The sequence below is a fragment of the Artemia franciscana genome, chromosome 10, assembly GCF_032884065.1.
Source record: "Artemia franciscana chromosome 10, ASM3288406v1, whole genome shotgun sequence".
In the NCBI taxonomy this organism is placed as follows: Eukaryota; Metazoa; Arthropoda; class Branchiopoda; order Anostraca; family Artemiidae; genus Artemia; species Artemia franciscana.
In genome coordinates, this window is record NC_088872.1 from 40,395,749 (window position 1) to 40,411,828 (window position 16,080).

General features: G+C 35.2%; 1 protein-coding gene across 4 annotated transcripts in view; it reads left to right on the top strand.

Moving 5' to 3' along the window:
- The window catches only part of LOC136032192 (lysosomal alpha-mannosidase-like), a 459,508-nt gene that overhangs the window by 28,051 nt on the left and 415,377 nt on the right, over positions 1-16,080 (top strand). The window contains exon 1 of one of the 4 annotated variants that reach the window (XM_065712397.1): positions 2,437-2,679. The exons of 1 other annotated variant lie outside the window; for it this stretch is intronic. In XM_065712397.1, coding sequence (XP_065568469.1) covers positions 2,648-2,679 — 32 coding nt within the window. In that variant the 5' untranslated portion in view covers positions 2,437-2,647. Of the gene's footprint in view, positions 1-2,436; positions 2,680-16,080 lie in introns of those variants that run through there. 2 more of the 4 variants (XM_065712399.1, XM_065712393.1) reach the window with 2 other exon arrangements.

Below are 16,080 nucleotides of genomic sequence, written 5' to 3' on the forward strand. Positions count from 1 at the left end.
TCTAGAAACGTGTTGCACTTATCAATACTGTTGCATTTTACTTCTCATTTGAAGCACAAATGAAAGCAAGTTCTTGTATCTTCTCGCTGTGTTAGAGATAATTTTGCCTGCAGTCTAAAAAAATATCTTATCAGCTGTCGACGACACAATTTTGAAATTAATTTACAAAAAAATATAAGCGTTTTAATTTTTGTCCATTCACAAGCAGGGCTGCATCCAAGATTTTTTTACAGGGGGAGGGGGCTTTAAAAACGCATTAGTTGTTTCTTTATGTGCACTTTTGTTGCGTTTTTAGGAGTTAGACACACATTTTGGAGGGGAGGGGTTCAAGCCCCCTAACCCCACATGGTTACAGTCATGTTTACAAAATTTGGCTGATTATTACTAGTTTTGTCTGAAAGAATGTTGATTTGTTTCTGATGTATATTTCTCTTTATGTATCTTAAATTTTTTCTTGGTGTATCTAAAATGTTTTATCATTATTATAAACATGCTTTCTCATGCACGTGCACAGGTTTTTTTGTGGGGGGGGGGGGAAATATTGAAAGGAACTGACAAATTAGACGAATTATAAAAAAATAGCTGACAGGAAACAGCGAAAGGAATTGTTTAAGATTTTATATATGGGAGGGGGGCGATAGCTCCTCTATATGAATGGCCAAGCAATATCATCTGGTGTGCTTTACGAAAATCTCTCTTCGTCGACCCTTTTTTTGCTCTTTTCATTGAAGGACTAAGAATAATTTCGTATCGTACGTTTGTTGTAATTAGACTGAAGACTAAGTCTTTATAGCTTTCCAGCAAAAGTATCGGCACTTGCAATTTTGAGTGAAAATGATTTAAAAGCTCTGCTGAATGATCTTTTGTGGCTGTTGATATTGTTGTATTCTGGCCCCTTGTCACAATTTACTGTAGCCTAGAAAACTTTCTTATATGAGATCAAAGCTGATATTATAAATATACAAAAATTAGCTTAGATATTATTAGAAATTAGCATAAATATACAAAAATTAGCATAGAGGTCAGTTTTCTCGAATTACCTCTTGCGGCTACGAACGTTTTACTCTGAGTGGATGATATTCCATGTATTTAGGATCATAGTGAACTTTAGAACATGGCTCACACGTGAGGGCACTTATAATGTGCCATGACTTAAAATCGGTGTAAGAAGTATGGGTGGTGTACAGAGTTTTGTATTCTTGCAAGAGGTAGTGTTTGAACCCTGGCATTAGAAAAGAAAAATACATTTATAAATCAAATTTGAGATCAGGCAGTGTTGAAGAGGGTGCTGCAAATTGGACAATTGAGGAGGAAACATCTTTAAAAAAAACAATTTTCACTTCATAATACGGAGAAAAATTGTAGTCATCATATTTCAAAGGCGCAGCCACTAGATTTACCCCCTCCCTCAATATGCACAGATATAACACAAATTATATATTTCCCACTTCTTTTGCCATGTGTTACTCTTGTTTCAACCCATGTACCCTTAAATCGAATCAACACTGACGAAATCAAGAAACAGAAAAACATGCGAGAAACGTAGGTACTTACGTATTTTTCGAGAATTTTGACGAAATTAAGAAACGGAAAAACACACGAGCAATATATATACTTTTGTATTATAAGAGAAACACTCAAAAATTTTGATCGCGAATGACCGGAACATGAAACAAGAAACTGGTCAATCAATTTCTTCATGCCAGACAATTAGCTTCGGCTTGGTTGGAAAATACATTGTAGTTACAAGTATTTAGTTGGTATTTTGGTTAGGTTAGGTTAGAATAGGTTTGTTTAGGTTATGTATTTAATATATGCTATACCCTCACCCTAATATGTAAATATATAGCCCAAATTTGTTTCTAAACTCTTATATTTTCATTATAATTTTGTTTTATTTCATTTGCAATAACCAAACTTCTCGAGTGTTTCTCGTATAATACTTAATAACCGAAATATAAAAAATTTGGGCTGTATGCTTGCACATTAGCGGAGGGGAGTGGGATAAATTGTAGTGGAAGCGCCTTCAAAATGTGTTAAGTACAATTTTTCATATTATGAAGTAAGAATTGTTTTCTTAATATGTTTCCTTCTCAAATGCCCCAATTTCGGGCTAATATCTTGAAGAGTACACCCCTCTTTCTAGATGCCAGGGTTGTCCTCCTTGCAAGAAAATGTTTGAATCAAACTTAGGGAAAAAAGGGGTGATCTAAAATGTTGTGCCTACAGCAAAAGAACTTTCTATTTGAGCTATGGTTGTATTTAATCGTTTCACATTGTTCTTGCATTTTTCAATTCAAATATTGTTTCGGTCTCACATTTGTACAGTCAAGTTTTGCTTTTTTCACTCAAATAATTAGAAACAAAATAAAAACTGAAATGAGAATTGCGAAACATGCTGGTTTCCATGCCTGACTAGTTACCAGTGGTTTGGCGGAAGTTTATTCGGAGTTTTATTGTTTAGACTAGGCTTATAAGTATCATTAGTTTCACTTTAATCGTTCCGATTGTCTCTTTGTCCTCGTCATGGCAAATAAATTTGTTCTTTTATTGTGGATTTATTACCAGCACATCTGCTTATTTCACCCTGCAGGATTTTAACTGTAGACTGTTCTTTTTTTTTTTTACAGAAGGTGTGAATCGCGAAATGAAACAAAAAGCTCTAGTTCAAAGAAAAAGGTAGCCTCTTTGAGATATTAAATAAAAAAGCTTTTTCAACTGAAAGTAAGGAGCAACATTAAAACTTAAAACGAACAGAAATTTCTACGTATCTGAAGGGGTTTTTCCTCCTTCATAGCTTGCTCTCTATGCTAAGGTTCTTTAGTACTATTAAAAAAGCTTCTTATTGTTCTAATTAAGCGACTATTGTGTTTCAGAAGTTGTTCTTGAAGAATTGGAACAAAGCTCAAACTTTAGCGCAAAAAGCGAGGTGCTGAGGAGGGGAAATCCCCTTCCTATACGTGATAATTTCTGTTTGTTGTAAGTTTTAATGTTGTTCCTTAGTTTCAGTTGAAAAATCTTGTTTTTAATTTAATTTCTGATCTTTCGTTAAGTAAGGCCAGGAAATATGGCCCTATATCGCCCGAAAAATCCCCCTCCCAACAGAAATATGCTCTAGGCAATTCAATCCCGATGAAAATTTGCCCCTTACAATTACCCTTAACAACCCCACGCGTAAAATTGAGACGGAAAAGAGAAAGCAAGACATGAAAAAAGAATTTCGTATAGGAATTCTGGCAAATTCCTTCTGTGTAAAATTTCCCTCGATAAGTTTACCCCCTGAGAACTTCCCACCCCACCGAGAATCCCCCTGCGGAAAAAAACTCCCATTAGAAAATTCTTCTCCCCCACCCGAAAATGTATGCATATTTCCCAATAACAAATACTATGCGCAGACAATGGACATATTTTAAGACCTTTATTCTGGGGCTATGGAGGGCCAAAGGTATAGTTATTGGGCCTTTTAATTATGATGAACAAAATGGCTATCTCAAATTTTGATTGGAGGGCCTTGGGAAGAAAGGGTGGGGGAGGGGGCCTTGTTGCTCTCTAATCTTTTGTTCACTTAAAAAAGGCACTAGAACTTTGAATTTCCGTTCGAATGAGCCCTCTCGATATTTTGCGACGACTGGGTTGATACGATTACCCCTGGAAAGGAAAAACACAAATAAATACGCATTCGCGATCCTTCTTCCCTTCGACTTTTAGGGGTTGTTTTCCCACTTTTTGGAAAATCAGGCAAAATTTTTCAGACTCACAGCCTTCGATATGTAAATCTATCGGTACCAAAATTCTATTTTTAAGGTTTAAAGTTTGCTGTGGTTTTCTCTCTTCTCTAATTACTGATGTTCCCACATTGCATTTTTACAAACTACAAGCGAGCAAAACAAAATTAAAAAGGAATGATTTTAATTTTCAGTTTTTTGTTGAAGACACGGTATATTAATATGGGTATCTCATAATTCAATTTCAAAGTGTATCTACTAGCAATAGCGATTCACAACTTTCTTTCTTTGCTACAGGACACAGCCAGCAATTGTCAATTCTTTCATGGCACACTGTCCCCAAACTTTCTTAAGACCCTTTAAAACTTAATACTTAACTATACTTACTAACGAAATGTAAAACCTTTTAAACTTGGCGGTCTTAAACGGAGCATTTAAATTAATATTTATTATTCGAGAATAAAAGTATTCTGTGCCTATAGGCCCAACATATATCAAACATATTTTGTCTTAAGGGATGGGGGGGGGCACAAATTTCAAACAAGTAGCAAAAATTGACGAAATACATGGATATTATAGGTAAATCGTAAAAGATGATGGGGGGGGGTGCGATCCTCGAATAAGATTTGAGCTAACGGATATCCATAAAGATGTGGTCATCGTTCTCGTTTTATGGTGAGCGGATGGTCTTTGATGTCCGGAAGAGGAGTGGAAGGATATCCTATTACTTTCTCTTGAAAGTAACTACTATGCTGACATCGTTATATCTTTTGCTGCTCATCTTTAATATTCATATATCATTTTTTTTTTGTTTTCGATGGATTTTTGGAAGTTCCGAAACAGGCGGAAACAAAATAATCCGCTCTGAGATTCTCGTCAGGAAAATAAACCAATTCATTTTTTATAGAGAAAAATCATGGTAAAGGAAGAAAAACAATCGAACGTTTCGGAAAAGAATAAGAACGAGCTAGGTCTGCTTGAAGAAGATGATGAATTTGAAGAATTTCCAGTTGATAACTGGGAGGAAGATGCAGAGGCCTCTGATGAAACGACTGGTGATGTTTGGGAAGATAACTGGGATGATGACAATATTGAAGATGACTTCTATAAAATGTTAAAGAAGGAGCTAGAAGAGACAAAGAAAATGGAAAGCTAGTTCTCTGCTCTTTTATATTGAATACCCTATAATAAACATACATCAGCTTGTTTGTCCTTTCATCAATACTTGTATTTATTTATTTTCAGGGTATTAATTTAACCGAATATCGCAACTAGTGAATTTCTTGTCGGCAGGCGTTCTTAATCTGCAATCCGTTACTCCTACTATTCAGCTTTCAGTCTCACAGACTTCAGAGTGAAAATGATCAAAAGGGGATGTTTGCTGGAACATTCCTGTCCAAAAACAATTAAATGAAAAGAAAGTTTTCGTTGATTACAGTTTTAAATTGTAAGATGGGGTGGCAACAATTGTACATATTCGGTTTTGAAATGGGATACATAGAAAAGGAGACACACAGTAGTTTGACAACGTCCTTCACTGTGTTAATTGGACACAGTCGTTGCATCTTATTCAAGGTAATAACTCTGCACATGCTGCCTTATTTGTGGGTGGCCGCATCGTAAGTCTTTCTAGCTAAGTAACACCTGAAATTCTCATAAAAAACTTTCTTCGTTATTGTTGTGTATCAGTGTTTGAACAAGGGGTGATGACTTCGGGTGTGTACCCAGGCCTCAAGAAATCTCTGAGATGTCCACCTCTTTCCTTAAGCCAAAATAAAATTCTAGACTTCTGGTATGTGGCCCAACCTCTAGTAACCAAGAGATATTTACAATGTGTTTTATATTTTTCGTATTTTTCTAATATTTTTTGCGTTTTTAAATTTGTGATTTCCCTCCTTAAACCAAAAACAAAATCCTATGTTCATACATACGCGCCTCTGCAGTACCGTTATAGTTAAAGTTTGTACACATTTTAGCTGTGAAGATTCAAAGGGTTGTATGCAACCTTGTCCCTTTTTCAAAATAAAAAAAAAATAGTGGTTTCGTGTAGGGGTTATTTTGACATTTTGAGACCTCACTTCTGGGTTTCCTTAAATGTTGTATCCCAATTTCCTCGTTTGTGGATATCTTGGAAGTTTAATTCTACAAGGCCTAAAAATTTTCTTGGTAAAGAAAAATTGAATCTTCTCCGTTATACGTATAGCACTGCATATGGAGTCTACACAGGGTAACTGTTTTTACAACTGACCGAACAATGGAAAGAACAACAAGCAAATACATTATTAGGATTATATACGTGTCCATCAGAGGGGGAGGATGCGTTGTCAGGGTAATTACTATTATAATGAAAAGGAGCGTAAAATAAGGAACCTAATAATATCACTTCTATTTTATGTTAGATTTGTACATTTTTAAGGGCTATAAATTGGACCATCTGGGGAGGGGGCTTTCACAAATGCTCTCTTTTACCGTTAAAAAAACAGCAAACTAAAAATGCCTCTCTTTTCGTTCTAGTGACGAGTAAACTACAAAAAAATGCGTTTTAAATAATGGTATACGGATAACGAAAAAGATCTGAAAAATCTAATAACTTAGTCTTTAATGGTGAAACTATCCAAAAATCGAATTTCAGTTTTATCGTTTTGGTCTGAAATTTACGTTTTGTAATTTAACTTCTTAACGCAGCTAAATTATTTCATGATTAAAACTTTAAAAGGTCGACAAAAATTGAATAGAAATAAATACAAAGGTGAGAAAATTGTCAAGTTTTACCTGTCGTCAGCTAACTTTGTCTTACTAAGAGATCCATACTTGGATTTCACATGTTTTACATGTTTTACTGTTCAATTGTCAACGAAGTCTGTATCTGAGACAAAAGAAAAATATGTTGTCAAAGCAGCTGTTCCATAGCACCGATGGGAATTTTTCGTATAAAAATCTTCAGTATAAGATGCAGATGAAATCATGGTTGCCGGAGTAGCTGCAACCTAGTAAAGAGCGAACCACAGCCCATGGTAACTAAAAGTTGAAAAACGCGTTTTGGAAAAAAAAACTGCCCAGTGAAAAAAAATCATTGCTATCTGACACTGATTCAGGGATGGTAACTATTATTTCAGTTCGTCTTAATAGTAAAAATTTATTGCGAAAAGAAATTTATGCTGATTTCGAAAAAAAGCCTGAACCCCTCGAAAATGATGTCGGATCAAAATGAAAAGTGTACCATTGGAATCAGCATGGTCAAAAACCTTGTACCCTTTTATAGAGTTCTGGAACTTTCTATGCATGGAAATTAGTCCCCCCCCCCCTGAACAACAAGGAAAATCACTTTTTTGCATCAGTAACACTGCTCTGTCTCCTGCTTTTTTTTAGGCCTAGCGGTTTACCAGAATATCAAAGAGAGATGCTTAATGGCTCATTCTAAAGCTATCTCTCATATCTAAGTGCTTTTTATAAATTCTGCCATCTGCAAGTGCCATATGGTACTAAAATAGTACTTGTTGTGCAATTTCTCAAGGGGTGGCGCTAGCGGGCTACCAGAATATCGTAGACAGATTTTTTATGGTTCACGTAAAAGATAATGCTCATGACTACGTTTTTCTATAAATTCCACTATCTGCAAGTTCCAAATGACATTTAAATCGGCACTTTTGGTGCCGTGTCTCAAGTGGAAAAGCATGGAAAGCATTGGGCTAGAAGAACTTTCAAGATTTATGTTTAATGGCTCATTTGAAAGCTAATGCTCATATCTACGTGCTTTTTATTAATCTACCTTTCGAAAGTGCGATATAGCACTGAAACCAACACTTTTGGTGCCACTTCTTAAGTGGAAATATACCCTTTTAATAGTCGAAAGTGATTGGAGTGCAACTAACCCGTCTCTCACGCCCATCATTTCCCAAAACACATCCAGTCAAAGTTTTGAAATAGCCATTTTGTTCAACGTAATTGAAAGTTCCGGAAATTTTGTCTTTAAGGATGACCTCCCCCCTCCCCACAGCCCGCAAGGCAAGAGTTGTGCCTTAGTACCCTGGAGGCATATAAGTTATATTTGAAAACTGATCGTATAAACTTCGTTGGGGGCTTATAGGATTCATAATCAGAAGCTCTAGTGTTCTTTTTAAGATTTAGAGTGATCAGACGGTGGATACCCCTGAAATGTAAAATTTTCCCGAAATGCGTCTGATAGAAATTTTGAGATGGTTATTTACTGTCGTAGAAACTTCGAAAACAGCTAATTCGATTGTAAATTGGAAGAACCAGTGCCCTTTTTGATAGTCTAAGGTCATTGGAAGGCACCTAACCTCGCGCCCACTATTTCCCCAAACACATCCAATCATAATTTTGACATAGTCATTCTGTTCAACGTAATTGAAAGGACAGGAAATTTCGTCTTTGACAACCCCCATACTTTCTCAAAACCAGAACGTAATTTGCACTTTACTGAAAAAAAAATGGCAGTGGATTGTCCATTTTGTATACATGTACTAATAAGCATTCCTTAAAGTTTAATAATTTTTAATATATTGAAGTTGAAAATGTTAAAACATTTTAAACGTATTTTGTTTTTTAAATCATACAATAGATATCCGAGTCAAATTCAAAACGAGTAAAAATTGACATGAGTAGGGCTGACAGCCCCCCATGCCTTCTCAAGGCCAAAACATAAATTGCACTTTACTGAAACAAAATATATTTTAAATGTTTTCACTTTGTTTTTACTTGTTTAAAATGTTTTTACTAGATATATGAAGGGGGAAGTTCTCCCCCTTGTACTCCAATTACAGCGCGAGTGTCTGTTGACCTTTTTAAGAGTAACAAAATATTTCAGGGCAAGCAGCCCTTATGCTTTAAAACTAAATGTTGCTTTAAAATAAATCAAAAGGCATTGTGTTTATGGTTGCCAATAAGACACCTCAGTAATATATCGAGAACGTCTGGGGGCATTAAGTTGGAACTTTTGGGGATACTACTATTGCTACTTCTGCTCTTACGATTTTAATAAATAAAAAGAGCGCACGTGAATCCAGGTTGTCAAAGAGTATAGATAGAATCTTTTGTGAATGATATTAAGTTTTATTTTTCAGGTCAACTTCAAAAGCTATCAAATTAAATTAAAAAAATATTGTTTGTGTCAGGATTAAAAATTGCTGAAAAAGTTGTCAATAAAAAACGAACAGAATCATATTTATAAAATTTTTTTCCACAAGACAAGTTTTTCAAGAAAAGTAGAGCTTCATTAAGCCCAGAATGAGTAAAAATAAAGTCAAAATCGTAAAACTACCACAAATTACTATCTATAAATAAACGAAACTCAAAACGAACAGAAATTACCATAAATAGCCGAGTCAAACTCAAAACGAGCAAAAATTAACATAAGTTGGGCTGATAAACCCTATGCTTTCTCAAGACCAGAACACAATTTGCGCTTTACTAAAAACAAAATACGTTTGATATGTTTTCACCTTTCATACTTTCATAAATAAGAAACTATCAAAAACTTAAGGAAGAAATGTCAGTATATGTCAGTTAAACTGACAATTCATGGTCATTTGTTTTTGTTTTTTTTTTTTTTTCAAGAAAGCGCAAATTTTGTTCTGGTCTTGAGGAGGCATATGGAGGGGGGTGGGTTATCAGCCCACCCCATCCACAAATCGTGGTAGTTTTGGCTTGTTTTGAGTTTGACCAGGCTATTTATGGTAATTTCTGTTCTTTTTGAGTTTTATTTATTGATTGTTAGTGATTTGTTGCATTTTCGCACTTGAAAGATTTTTGACTTTGTTTTGCTTATTCTTGGCTCAATGGAGCTATTTGCTTCTGTTTGAAAAACTTTTCTTGTGCAAAGTTTTGAAATTAATTACCAAAAAATCGACTTTCGTCACATTACTCGTGCATTAGAGCATTCGGTCTTAAGCCTCCGCAACCCTGCATAACTCCCTATACAATAAGAAACCTAAAACTAACTTTATTCACTATCTTAACCACAGTACTTGTTTCTGTTTTTTATTCGATTGTATCGATTCTATTTTTTTTATGAGTCGATCCTGGCCCCGACGCTAAATATCAATAGACCCAAAAATTAAGCATCAATTGATTCGGTTTCAAAATGGCTCACAAAGAGTTCTATTTTTAGGATCAAAATTTTATTACATGTTAAAAGGTTCGTTGTTTCCCTCGCTATTACTTCGGCTAATGGTATCATTAGCTCCTATTGCATTTTGAGCCGTGCCCAGACCCGTTACATTAACTTTCTTCTTGGGCTGAGTGTTTGCCTGACAACAGTTGAAATTAAAGTTAAACATTTGTCATTACAATTTTTGATAGTTATCTATACCATGGGTACCAGTTATCTTCAGCTGTGATCTATGGTAAAATGACTCCCTTGACTCCCTGGGTTTTAATTTTATCTAAAGAAAATACGATATGAAAACTGAGACTGAGGTCAAATCAGTCATTGTCAAATAGCCAGTGGCGGCTTGGGGCTTCAGTTAGTTGTTAGCAGTTGTTTTGGAGATTGCATAACCTGCGAAGCAGTAATGTTTTGTTTAAGTTTCGACTTCACTGTTTACTATCGTTAGAAAAACTTTCGTGGTACTTGTCTGTTAAACGGAACATTTCCAAGCATTACGTATATTTTGTTGGATGCAATATCAAAGAAAATCGGTTTTATACATAAAGAACACATTACAGAATGCATTGGACTGGAATAATTTGGGCTATATATTTTTACTTCTGGAGGGTTGGGGGTTTGGTGTAAACTAAATTACTTTGTTATGATTATCTAATTTCACTTTTCAACAATGTTCTGTTTGACAAACAAGTACCACTTTCGTTTAAAAAAATTAATTTTTTTTAAGGTCGCAACTTTACTAAGAATCTTTATCTAATTAAGAGTAGTATAGCATCAATAGACACAGGCTCTACACCCTTATTTGGGCTCTAAAGATTACCCATACTAAACTAGAGCATTGATCTGCTAACATTACCTACTTTATTGGATCATTAGCATAATCCAGTCGGCATCTCATTTACATATACCTGTCTGGGCATGATCAACAAGATAAAGCAATCTGTTTCATTAGTTTTCAAATACGACTAATAGAATTAATTATATACTTTTGACCTTTACTTGACAGCATCTGTATCATATGCATAGTGTAACCGCCATCATATTCATGGGAACGAGTGCTTGTATCAGCACTTCTTTGGAGGAAACTTGTGATTATTCTTGTCCCAACCTCCAAGGAGCCCAATGTCCCTCCCCCGATTTTTGCCCCATTTTTTGACGTATAATTTTAAGAGCTTTAAAATTTTGGAAGAAGCAATGTTTGCTGGCGCTTTGTTTTTCATCGATTCATCTTTATATTCCTTAAAGATATTCGAATGCCCTTTTGATTTTGACTTCGATTTCACTGTCTATTACTACATTATTTTTACACAGGTAACAGTTTCAGCACGTAGAGAAGGTATGGTTTTACGATATTGGTAGAGGAATACGCCTGTCTTCTTTTGACCTTCCGTTGAATGCTAGTACCCAAACAGGGTTTATCACTGGGTAACGTGTAACCACAAACACTAGCAAGGAGATTGCCCTCTTCATCAACTATTATTTTTATATTGGCATTCTCTTTTGTTGATATCATCTCTAGAGATCTCACTCTCGCATATCCACCATCATAAGAGCTGAATTTTTTTTTTTACTCCAAAGAAATTTAATCTCTCACCGTCATGAAAATGCACACATATGTTTCTAATAGTTCTACCAGTAGTGCTTCTTTCTTATTTCAAATATTTGTTTTTGTCAACACTCAATGCTACAAAACACCAGCATGTGGACACACTTTCTTGAAATACTTCATCTTCACTTTTTTCTAGTAATACGTAAGTGTTTATCCTTGGAGTGCACAATTAATATTGATCAAAAACATACAATAAATTAATTGCTTTTGATAACCATCCACAGAATACTACAGAGGCAGCCGCATAAAAAATCGAAAACTTTAAGTGAATTTTACATTTAAAAGTCTAGATGGGGACACATTTTCACTATCTCAAAGTGCTGTCATCTTTTCAGCTTTAGTCATAGATGACAGTATAACTAAATTTTAAGCTAGGTTACACCCTAACCTGAAAGCAGTTACCTCAATTTAACTTAGCTTAAAATTCAGTTATGCTGACATCTATGATTAAAGCTGAAAAGATGACCGCACTTAAGATACTGAAAATGTGATGCCATTTAGACTTTTAAATGTGAAACTCACAGAAAGTTTTTTTTTATGTGGCTGCCTCGGTAGTACTCTGTGGATGGACATCGAAAGTAGTTAGTTTGTTGTATGTTTTTGATCAATATTAATTGTGCACTTGAAGGATAAACACTTGCAGACTATTTAAAAAAGTGAATTTGAAGTATTTCAAGAAGGTGTGTACACATGATTGTGCTGACAAAGACATATATTTGAGGTACGAAACAAGCACCAGTGATAACACTACTGGAAACATATGCGTACATTGCCCTGACAGAGAGAGATTAAATTTCTTTGGAGTACCCAACAAATTCAACTCTTATGACGGTGGATGTGCAAGAGTGAGATCTCCAGAAATGATATCAGTCAAAGAGAATACCAATACAAAAACAATAATTGATGAAGAGGGGCATCTTCTTGCTAGTGTTTGTGGTAACACGTTACCCAGTGATAAACCCTATCGCCAGCTTTTGGATATTAGCATTCAGCCAAAGGTCAAAAGAAGACAGGTGTACTCCTCTACCAATAACATAAACCATATCTTCTTTACGTGCCGGAACCGTTACCTGTGTAAAAATAATAACAATTTATTTATACCCTCTATACATACATGGATGAATACAGAGGAGTATAGGAAACAAATGAAAAGAAAAATATAAAATTACACTTCTTACGAAAAGACGACAATAAGTAGCTCACAGTACTCATAATAACTCATAAATAAGCAATGAATAGCTTATTATAGGTCATTAGTGCATAACACTAAAAACACTCATAAACACTTAAAATACACAACGCATAAATAGCTCTTTTATTAAAGTTATGACGACACAATTATTTTTCCATTAAACAAGACAATTAAGGGGGAAATTTATTCTATTATCTGTAGATCGTCTTAGAAATCGATCGTATTGTTGATCCATTTTAACAGTAATATCAAATATTCCGAATTTTCGAATAATATACCTATTTTTAAACCATAGTGGAATTCCAACAAAATATTAAAAAAATCGGAAAAAGTACACGCGGATATGCTTTTTGTCATTTTTACTTAAAAACTTCAAAAATGGAACAATAAAAAATATATGAGGTGCAAACATTGAATTATAAATTATAGTAAGTGTTTGTTTATCAAAACAACCTTTCACCCTGACTAGCAGGCCATAAGTTTTCCCAATACAGACGATAACACCAACTCCTGCGTAGCTTTAATTAACGGACCAAAAAGCCATTAGGTAATTAATGGAATCTTTATTAAAAAATTCAGTGATCTCACCCTAATTCAATGATGCTGGAAATCCCTATTATCATTTGTCACTAGGAATTCCGTTTTAGTAGGTTCAATCTCTAATCCTATCTTCCGTGGATGTGACTGTAATATATTAATTGCATTCTGCATTGATATTAAATTGTTCGAAAATAACATAATATCATCAGAATGAGACCAGGGGCCAATGTCGATACTGTAAAACACATATGGGGCTAGGTACCGCGTTGCTGTTCTAATTGCATTATTAAATATAAAGGGGCTAAGAAGTGACGCTTGTTTTGGTATAAAAAAATTCGGCCTGAAAGTCGCCCTCCCGAAAAAAAATTCTCACAGATGAATTACCATGCCAACCCGTCAAACACTGGCCTATAAATGGGTTCACTCCACTACGCAGCAATGATTAAAAAAAGCGTGGTTATACAACATACCATCAAACGCTTTTGAAATATCAACTCCGCACATAAATAGTTGATTTTTAAAATTACGATGATGTTCCATTATTTCTAGAAATATTGCGTGTGCATTTTGAACCCCTACATCACTTCGAAAACCCCCGTATCACATTTTGTTGATAAATATGGGAGTAAAATATTTTTAGATAATTTACTAATGACAGAATAAAGTGTTATAGGTGTATATGATGAACAATGTGAAGCCTTCTTGTGTCCTTGCCATTCTTGCGTACACAAACTACTTTACCTTCTCCCATCAAAGAAGGGACATAATGATGGGTTACTATAATTTGATATAATAACGTAAGATGCTCTAGTGATTTTGCAGTACCATACAGAAAGTGCTCTGGTAACAAACCATCTATACATGGGGCCTTCCCACATTTTAGTGATCTAATTTGAATCAAAACCGAAGATGGAGAAAAACAAACTAGGTTTTTATATGGGTTAAACTGAGAAAAATTCTTATATAGCAATTCACGATAACTCAATTCAGTCGATCGTGGGGTGGACGAAATAACTGAAGTAAAGTGTACATACCGTTGTTCTAGCGGGACTTGGTCTGATAAATAATAAATAATAAATCAGCTGATGAATGCGTTAATCTATTAACCTCATTATAAAGTAACTTTGAATTATTCCTAATTTGGGTTTATATATATTTTACTTGTAGTTTCTTTCATGTTTCCACTAGCTTTATATACTTCTTTTTGTTGATTTAACTATCTGGAAAAGGGGGCCATTTCTTGGTTGGTCACATTTATCCCAAATATAATACCAAAGTCGATGTTTCTGTTTTGCTTCACCCAACCCTGGTATAACAGACCATCCCTTTTTTGTGTATCTCTATGCACTCTAATAACAGGAACCGCAACGGAAAACGTAACTTTCATTGCATGAACTATTTTAGCGTAATACATATCTAATTCCAACCAATGAAATTTTCGAGACTGGGACAGGAGGTGAAAAGGAGTTCTGATTCTACTGAGAATATCATCTAATCCTCACTGATATGAGTTTACGTCTATCTTATCCCAAAGTTGTCTTTGAAACCATTTTGCACTGCAACGAATATGGAAACAATAGACACTTCAAAATGAGAATGATCAATAATCAAAGTTTCATTCGATAGTTTAACAAAAGAGTTTTTTAACGATTCAAGATCTTAAATTATACAGTCAAAAATTGACACGCTGCATGAATGAAAAACATAAGTATAATTTTTGCTATTCGTTGCCACAGTTAGATCTTTCGGAAGTATTGATAATACGGTCTGGGACCACGGTAAACTAGGAATAGTAAGGTCAGTGTTAAAATTGCCACAAAGCAAGATGGCTTTACCAGACGTTTGTATTTTATGAGAAATGTTTGAGGCACTTTTAGATGCTTTAGCAAAACGTTTGTTAGACCGTTCGTTTCTCTAATAAGTAGGCATATAAACTGCAAGAATAACGGTATGGCCTAGATCAACCGCAACAAAAGTATCATTGGTTTCAAGTAAAATACACTTAAGGCTCTTATTTACTCCAGTCATAATGCTGCCAGAGGGAAGACCTCTTGTGATTTTTGCAGGACGGATGAAGAACTCATGTTCACAAGAAACTTCCAACTGATTACTATAAACGCCACTTAACTGGTACACTACTACGCATACTATTTCGAATATTTAAGCTAAAATAATTAACTTTTCCCTTGCTCTATTTATGTTCTGAAAATACAGGCTTACACAGTCAGGTTCGTTGCGAAGATTCATACCTGCGGGGGGGGGGGGGTATCAGCCTCAAGCGTGAGTGTTCGAAGGAGCGTCTATTCAACATGGTGCAGGATAAGCTGTTGCTTCTTTGATTTTCCCCACAATTTGTGCATTTCACAGTGGAGGCTGAGCATGCATTGTTGCGGCTGTTAAAATGTGGCCCGGCACATTTAACAAATTTAAGTTCATTCATACATTCACCTGCAAAGTGATCAAATCCTTGGCATTTATAGCACTGCTTGGGTCGCTTCAGTGGAGTTGACACCTGGAAAACCGAATAATCAATTTTGATGCCATGGTATAGACCGATATTGAGATCTATTTCAGGTTTAAAGGACAATTGCACGACTGGACTACCTCCGAAGCGCTTTGCTTGCACAAGAGAGTTAACTAGACCTGTAATATTTGATTAATCAAAGCCCTTGTCAATCTGTACGATTCCTAGATATTCCTTCTTTACTGCCTTAGCACTGATGCGTGAACCAGGTGGTAGGGCACTTATAACCGATGTGGCAGAATCGTTATCTTTCTTAAACACCAGTAGCCTATCTCTCCGTTGCCCAATATGGTCGATTTTATTTGAAGCACCCTAAATTTGAAATAAATTCGCAATGCTTAGTGGATTTGGGAGACTGAATAC